The 9,000-nt window shown below is 44.6% G+C and overlaps 1 protein-coding gene across 1 annotated transcript in view; it reads left to right on the forward strand.

The window, feature by feature from the left end:
- Positions 1-9,000, forward strand: part of PTPN11 (protein tyrosine phosphatase, non-receptor type 11) — a 73,871-nt gene that overhangs the window by 46,687 nt on the left and 18,184 nt on the right. The window contains 5 exon segments of the mRNA XM_025044477.1: positions 1-13; positions 141-299; positions 4,001-4,132; positions 8,001-8,155; positions 8,921-8,988. The exon segment at positions 1-13 is cut by the window's left edge and continues 42 nt beyond it. Of these exon segments, the coding sequence (XP_024900245.1) occupies positions 1-13; positions 141-299; positions 4,001-4,132; positions 8,001-8,155; positions 8,921-8,988 (527 nt within the window).

Here is a 9,000-nt window from a genome sequence, read left to right on the forward strand (position 1 = left end):
AAATATTATCATGGTAAACTTAGCTTTTCACCGCGTTTTCTGACTGTACACGGCGAACCTATTTTTGTATTTTAAATCATTCCTTGTGTCCTGAAAAGCAACTTTCAATTGTTTGAAGGATTTTCTTCCTAAATTTCTAGCCTGAATTTGAAACCAAATGCAACAATTCCAAGCCCAAAAAGAGTTATATTGCCACACAAGGCTGTCTGCAAAATACGGTGAATGACTTTTGGCGGATGGTGTTTCAAGAGAACTCCCGAGTGATTGTCATGACAACGAAAGAAGTGGAGAGAGGAAAGGTATGCTACATCCTCTTCTGAGAAAATATTTTTAAAATAATGGACACATCAAGTTGACCATATTAAGAATTGGGTAAGCAAATTAAGCTTACTCTAACTGACCCTCTGGCATAAAGGAAGTAGATCTGATTATGCTGTGTCTTGGTGTAGTTTTCCTTGTTTCTTCTGCTCAGAGATCGTTGAGCTTCTTGGATCTGTGGATTTACAATTTTTTTTCAGTTGAATTATGTTTAGTATTTCTTCAAATATGTAACACCCCCCCCCCTCCACCCCGCGACACACACCTTAGGATAACAATGACACGTATATTGGGCTGTTTTAAGTTATCCTAGAGTTAGCTGAGGCTTTGTTCATTTTTTTCAGTTTTTTTTCCCATCATGTTCCTTTGGGATAGTTTCTCTTGCTATATGTCTTTAGGTTAATCTTTTCTTCTGCAGCATATAATCTGCTATTAGTCTTATTCATTGTGTTGTTTTTTTTTTTTTCGTAGCAGACATTGTCCTTTTCATCTCTAGAAGTTTTATTGGAGTATTTTTAATATTTTTTTCTCTTTTTCACAAGTGCATCATTTCTTGTACCTTTTGAACATATGGAATATATTTATAATTGTTTTAATGTCCTTGGCACTAATCTTGTTATATATATCATGTCATTTTTCTAGTTTTTTATTTGTTTAAGGTGAGACAGTAAATCCAGCCCTGTTATCGTATTGAATGCAAAAGCAGTGGTCAAAAGGGAGTGTAAGAAAGCCTGTCTATTACTTTCAGGTGATTAGAGCACTAATAAATAAACGCTTATTTCATTGGACATATAAACTATATTTACCATGACTTTTAAGCATTTGAAAATTAATTTGAATTATCTAAACAGTATGTTCATATAAATATTCGGACACATCACAGTTAAAATTGTCTTTGTCACCATCCCTCACCATCCCATTTTAGTTTCCTCCTCCAACATAAACCCTGTTATCAGTCTGATTTGTGTTATTCTACACTATTTTCTTGGTATTTGCATCCGTTCATGTATTATAGGCATTACCGTGGACCTCACATACCTATATTTACGTATATACATATATTTATATACATATATGCTTGTAGAAGCATATAGCACTATTTTCTGGAAAATACTGTGTAAAAAAGTTCTTTTATACAGTAACTTAATTGTGTGTGCATTGTGGGGTTTTCTCACCCATTAATTATGTTCTAACTCCTACTGTTAGTACATATTGGCCTATCTCATTCTTTTTAGTAATTGATTGATATTCCATGGTATGGATGGATGTATTATAGTTTATTTAACCAATTTATGCATTGGGCACTTAAGTATTTCAGTTTTTGCCTTTATAAACAGTGCTGAAGTAGTAAATAGTCTTCTTGCTTTTGTGTGTATGTGGCAAGTATTTCTCTAGGTTAGACTTCAAGAATTGCTAGGTTGTAGCATGTGCGTGTTGTAAATTTACGTAAGTTCTGCCCACCTGCCTTCCATAGTGATTGTCCCAGTATACACTCCCCCCAGCAGAGTGTGCCATGTACCCATCTCCCCACATTATTCACGACACTTCGGTTTCTAAAAATCGTAACATCCCACACTGATAGAGAAGCAGACCAATCTCATTAAGTGGTAATTCTATGTGTTGTCCCAAAGTGAGCCCATGTACTTGGATTTTGTTACATGGAAAAGTTAGGTGTTTTTTGTTTGTGTCCCAGTCAAAGTTCTTTTTAAATGTACTTTAATTGATTCATCTAAAAATCGCATGGAATGTAGCGGTCATGCATATCATTTAAATCTAAGGCAGACGGGTGATTTTGAATTTTAGCCCTCCAAATGATTTTCATATCAGTTGTGAAAGGCATTCTGATTTTATGAGATTTTTGTCATTGTACTACTAGTTGGTACACTTCTGAATACCTTTGAGGCCCGATCTGGCCATTGCGAATCAAAGACTTCTTGCAGTATATGTCTGCAGTAACATCAGATGTCCTTGAATTAATGGACACGTTAAGATGTCTTCATAATTTCTACTTCAGGTGAGTGTCACCTTCCCTAAGTATGGAAAGGAACACTGAACCCTCTGTCCTGCGTGTTGCCTGATTGTAGTTATCGGAGGCCACCTGCTCTGAGTTCTTGGGGGCTGTGAAGAGAGGGTGCTCATGTCACTTCAGAGGACAGACGTTGGGCCGAATCACTCCGGCGTCACCCCTCACATCCTCATCCCAGTCTGTGCCTGCTTTCCCATCATCTTCTTCGTTTGATGGGTGGAGAGGATGACACGATGGGCTTTTATTCTCTCCGCAGGCCTTTCTGACACCCTGCTCCCTCAGTACCCTCCCGCTGCACAGAAGGAAAGCCAGACTCTGGATTCTCTTTGATTCCTGGGCTTAGATTTAAAAGCCAGAGTATTAGCTCTGACCTTTTAGAATTTGTTTGTCAAGGTTTTCATTAGACTTTGGAAAAAGTCGGAGGCAGGCTGCAGTAGTTTGCAGATGTTTAAAGTCAGCTAAAATGTTTTCAGAGTTGTGATTTAATTTTGTGTTCTCTTAAGCTGTAGCAGTCCTCGGAATTGGTCAGCCAGTAACAGCATTGAGTACAATTAATATTAAAAGTGTTTTTTTCAGGGGGGTGGAGAAATGATATCAAAGGAGTCACAGAGGCATTCGGATTTGCAAAAACTGGAGGGAAAGCTGAATTCAAAATAATAATAAATAAAAGCTCCCAAACTGTGCCAAGCAAAAAAGTCACACCATCTATTAAATCGTTCTGTTGGACTTTCCTCCTACCTTGTTTTTCTTTTCGTTCAATTAATCATTGATCGCGGGGATAGTCTGCAGCTGCTTTTTTATTTCTAGTTTTGTAACTGAATTTCTCACATACAAGGAAGATTTCTCTTGCTGGTTTTTGTGTCTCGGTTGCGGAAAGTACGTGATGTAGGTGACCACGCCCAGGAAAAAACCTCCAAAATACAAAATCATTCTTTGCCCAGGACACATCACAAATATATAGACCCCTCTCTCATTGACTGGAATATCTTCCTCTTTGACAGCAAGAATGATTTTCTTGGTGCTATATTTTTCCATCCACCTGCTCTTGCGGGCTTGGGATTCCCAGGCACCTAGTTAAGTGAAGGTCACGTGTGAAGTAGGTATCAAATGGATCTGGATATAGAAAAAGCGGCTGGTTTAAAACCCCTTCGGCTGCCTTTCTGTGCTGGAGGTATTCACAGTTGGGTTAGATAAGGTGCGGGGGGCGGAAATGAACCAGATCGTCTGGCTCGTTGGGCGGCCCGTCCACCTCCAGAGTCCCTGCTCGCCTTCCCTGCGGAGCGACTGGCAGATCTCTAGAATTCAGACATCAGTAGCTGCTAGACAGCACCCTCCAACTGGCCAGTCCCTCCCTTTGCATCTTCGATTCTTTAGAGAGAAATAAACAAGCATTGACTCACCTTTGACCTGTGTCTTGGATTGGGTCACTCTGCAAGGCGCCGTTGTCATCCCTCTTCTCCCTCGTTCTCCAAGCGCCTGCTTTTCTTATTCAAACTCTTCTTTCTATTTCTTTGAAAATCCAACAGTTAAATACTAGGTTGGCCGTAGTCCATGTTAGTGCTCATTAAGCAAGACTTGAACGTTCGTCTTCTGCTGCTTTAGGCTTTTAGGTCAGAGTTCACAGAGATTAATTGTCTTTCCTCTGATCCTTTCCAGAGTAAATGTGTCAAATACTGGCCCGACGAGTACGCTCTAAAAGAATACGGCGTCATGCGCGTTAGGAACGTCAAAGAAAGTGCCGCTCATGACTATACGTTAAGAGAACTTAAACTTTCCAAGGTCGGACAAGTAAGTATATTGTCGTATTTTAGAGACTTTGGTAACTGTTCATGGTAGGCAGTAACGCAGGGTCATGCAGTTGCTCATTTAGCATGCATTCATGCATTCGTTCACTTCCTGATTCAGTAGCCATTTATAAGGTGCCTTCTATGTGCCACGTACAGTTGAGGCACTGCTGGTACCTTGTAGACAAGACAGGTACAGCCTCTGCCCTCACTGAGCCTAGGGAGACAGAAGGTTAAAAAGTAGATGACCAGCGAAGCTTCTGATTGTGCTGTGAGGGCCACAGGATAGTATATGAGAGAACGACTGGGTATTGAGATGGAGTAAACACGGAGGGCCTCTCTGAGGGAGTGTCACTTGAGCTGAGGCACTCTGGAGCCAGGCATCCAGAATGTCAGAAGAAGAGAATCTCAAGCAGCGGGAGCAGCAAGTGCAAAGGCCCTGAGGCTTATCTAGAGATCTAATCCTGTGGCGTCAGACATGAAGTCTGTGTAATTCAGATTTGTCCCTGGAGTGACTCACTTTACAAAGCAGGGTTAGATTTGGATTTATTTAATTTCATCGTTAGAGAAGGGCTTACTTATTCCAGATCTTTTGGGGACACAAAGATGAATGAAATAGCCTTTGTCCTCAAGGAATTAAAATTACATAGCAGCAAAAAGCCACATATACAAGTACCTATGCTCCAGAGCAGACACAGGCTTCCTTTCAGCTGGAGCATTGGGGACATGGTCTCAGGAGAGGTTGGGCCTTAAGGATGGGGGTTCCGTGGGGGAAGACGGTGGAGAGGCGACATCCCACATGGAGGTGCTGAAGTGCAAACTGTGGGCAAGTGGGATTTACGGGGAACAAAGGCCAGTGATGAATCTTGAGGTTGGGACCAAGTCAGGAAGCGTCTTAACTATCCTGTTAAGAGATGTGAACTTTATTTATTGGTCAGCATGGAACCTATGATGGTTCTTGTGCCAGGTAAACACACGTGCAGAGCCATGTACCAGGAACATGTCTGACAGCCCTGGGGGCGGGGGTGTGGGGGTTGGGATGGGGTGACCCTAGTGTCTGGGAGGCCTGTTCAGAGGCCCCTGGGTCTGATGATCTCCTTTCCACGTATCCCAGAGACTCAGGCAGGTTTTTTTTTTACTCTCATTTGTTTTGTTTTACTTTTTATTCCTTCCTTTGGAAATGAATATTATGTTAAAACGCCAGAATAAACTGGAAGAGAAGTGGTGGATATGCGAGTTGCCTGGGGATGATGACAGTGGGGCGGGTGGGGGCTAGTGTGGCCATCGGAGGAGGAGGAGCGAAAGCCATCTGAGGGTTTTGAGCCTGAAGCAGAGGTCAGGAAAGCTGGAAGATGTACGAGACAGTGAGTGGGGCTGGGATTGCGGGGGTAGAAGACGGTAGGGCGGGGGCTGGGGCAGCAGAAAGGAGAGCACCAGCGGGAGGAGATTGTGGAGGCAGACGGGGGGAAGGTTCGATGATGGCACAAAGGAGGGGTGATGGTGGCGTTGAGGACTGCAGTTTTCTAGCTTGAGAAGTGGGGTGGGTGGCACGGATCTGAAGAAGGAGGGAGGACGAAGAATAACCTCCTGGACATGTGAAGCGAAGTTTGAGATGCCTTTGAGACATCAAAGCAAAGATGCCAGGGAGGGGATGCAGGATGGAGGCTGGACGAGGAGGGGAGGTGGGATCCAGAGCATCGTGGATGGATTGGTTTTGATCAGTGGAGGGCTAGTTCTTCTGTGGCAACAGGAGGGACAAAGGAGAAGGTGGCCACAGATACAGGTAGGGGAACTGAAATGGATTTTCTTTATGAACTCTATCAGACACATGGAAAGGCCATCAATTGACATTTGAGGACTCTAAGAAGAGACTAAATAGTGGAGGAAAGTGGGGAAAAGTATGAAATAGTAATCATGTAGAAAAAGCAAGAAATCCATTAAGTTTCTGGGCGGAGCTGAGTGCCCATCTGAGGTTGTGAACACGAATATTTAGGGACACCCCCATCGCTTGGCTGTGTGCATTTTCTGCATGGACGCTCTACTTTGTTCCTTCGGTATGAAACAGGAAGCGGGTGGTTGGGGTCTTCCAGGCCTGGGGTCTTTGCCCGGGTGCAGTGCATGGAGAGCGGGTGGAGGGATCGGAGGTAGGTGATGGAGAACAAATGTCAGGACGGAATCCTCAGCCGGATGAGGGATGAGGGGGAGCGAGGGCGGGAGGAGGCCGGTGGTGCGTGGAGGAGGGGCTCAGCGTCTGGTGAGGTCCCTGAGGTGGCGGTTGTGGGTAGTGGGGACGGAAGAGAGCAGGAAGCCTGCACGGCTGTGGGCCCGGGTAGGATGCTGGAGCTTGAGATGTCAGCGGGGTTCAGTTCTGATGACAGTGGGGAGAGGCAAGAGGTTCAATCTATTGCAGAGACTGTGAAGGGAGCTAGAAAAAAATCATAGCTGTCAAGCAGAAATGCAAGAGAGATTAAGAAGACATTGGACAAAGATTCTAGATAGGGTTTTCTTCAGTTGTAGTGATAAACTACCCATCTCCTCGTTATCAGAGATTTTTGAGTAGCAAGAATGGGAAATGTCAGCGTTTGGGTTTCTGTTTTGTACCCTCTGATATAGTTGCCGATATGGGACCAATCATTTCTTCCGAATTGATGGTCTCATATTATCTGCTTTTTGTATAACAAGTTACCCTTTTTCTAAAGCGCTATCACATAATCTCATTTAAGCCTCCTAAATGCCTGCGGAGGAGGAGCTGGGGCCGTTTACCGAAGAGAAGGAGCGTGGGTACACAGGGGCGGCTGGGTCTCATTCCCTGACTGTCTTCTGTGACTGTGTCACCCCTTGGTTTTTAGCTCACTGGTAACACCCAGAAAAATCTTTTCCAGCAAACTAAAAGCACACAATTCAAGAAAAAAAATCTTAATTGTGGTTCAGAGTCCTTGGCTGGCCTGAAGGTCATTGGTAGGGGACACTCGTCTAATTACTGTCTCCTTTTTAAAAAATCCCCTTTAAAAATGTCGCTTAGCTTAGACTGTCTCCAGATATATAAGAAGATGTAGCAACGAATAGTGCTGCTCCATGACCTAACCTGGGTGGTCCCAGAACGTGGGGTCTTCTGTGGTCTTGGGACCACTATTGACCTTCATCAGTGATCACTCCCCTGAGACGTGCCAGTGCGCTGAGTCTCGCCTCATCTGCTGAGCAGCGGCCGTGTGTTTAGTTGCTCTTGTTTAATCCTCACAATGGTATTAATAGTGAGGGATTATTATTCCCATTTGCAGAAGAGGAAGTTGAGGCCTAGGGATGTCCAGGCGCTGCAGTGAGTGTGTGCTGGGATTTGGGCCTCAATCCAGCCACCTGGCTGCAAAGCCTGTCTTCTCATCTACTTTGCACTCAACTGGAGTTTAAAATATGATATTAGAATAAAAGTGTGTGGCTGGGGGTGGGGAGGAGGTTTGGGTACCGAAGGGCGAAGAGGAACGAGCGATATGAGGGACAGCCTGTTGTTGGTGGGAGGACGGCCCTGTGTCTCCTGAGCTGAGCTACACGTGGACGAAGAGGATCCGCGCCATCGCCGGCCGCTGGTGATTCAGAGGGCCGATTTCAGGTCGGCGTCTCTTGAAGAACAGATTTCCACACTAGACATCTGGGTTTGGTGACAGAGGCAGAGAGTTGCCTCCAGGATTGCCCAGTCAGGTCCAAAAGGAGAAGTGATCTGGGAAAGTCCGAGGGGGACCTTCAGATGGAGCGTGAGCAGCTTCTGTGCCAGCCAGTGCCTTCAGCTCACGTAGGCTCTGAGAAAGCTCGAAACTGGGCAAGGCCTCAACTCCTTGATTTATTTAATTCTTTTCTGGTTTTTCTTGGCTCTACTCCAGGGGAATACGGAGAGAACGGTCTGGCAATACCACTTTCGGACCTGGCCGGACCACGGAGTGCCCAGTGACCCCGGGGGCGTGCTGGACTTCCTGGAGGAAGTCCACCATAAGCAGGAGAGCATCGTGGACGCGGGGCCTGTGGTGGTTCACTGCAGGTGACAGCCCCTCTCTAGGCCACAGCTCTGGGGTGTCCTAGGCCCAGGGCTTCTTTTAATCTACCCACCCCCACCTCTTTAACTGTGGGGAAAATTTAATCTTATTTGAAGCATGGATAAACTACATTTAGAGACACTTTTGTATAGTAATTTAGGGTCCATCTCTTTGATTGCGATTTTATTCTTTATACCACAGAAATGAGATATATTTTTGTGATAATACACTTGTTTGCCTCAAATGATTTGGACCAGTCCCCACCTAGGCTTCTGGAAGCTATGCTCATGGCCTCCACCCCAGTTTGCAGGGGTCGGGTGCCTAAGTTTGGGCTTCACGATTTTATACTGGGGAAAGTTTAGTTTCCTAAATCTCATTCATATGTTGGGCAAGTAGATGTGTATGAAACTACTTATTCTTTACCAGCCTTTTTCGTGTGTGAGCCCGGGCTTTTTCATGATTCACACTTAATCCTCATACCATCCCTGTAAAGTATGTACTGTTATCCCCGTTTCACAGATGGGGAAACCAAGAGTCAGAGAGGTTAAGAGACATGCCTCGGGCACATTGTGCTGGGCAAGCTGGGCTCTAAGTGCAGGTTGGACTGACTCTAAAGTCCTCTTAGCAAATATATTTTCAAATATAAATAGACAGTCTTAAAAATACTGCCAAGAGCAGACACTGGTTCTGTTAAAATGAATAGCTGGTTTTGAGTATAAAACCCCCATGAATGGCTCTGATGTCATTGCTTTTTGTCCTTCTGCCCACAGTGCTGGAATTGGCCGGACAGGGACATTTATTGTGATCGATATCCTTATTGACATCATCAGAGAGAAAGGTAGGTCATCGG

The sequence above is a fragment of the Pteropus alecto genome, unplaced genomic scaffold, assembly GCF_000325575.1.
Source record: "Pteropus alecto unplaced genomic scaffold, ASM32557v1 scaffold113, whole genome shotgun sequence".
NCBI lineage: Eukaryota > Metazoa > Chordata > Mammalia > Chiroptera > Pteropodidae > Pteropus > Pteropus alecto.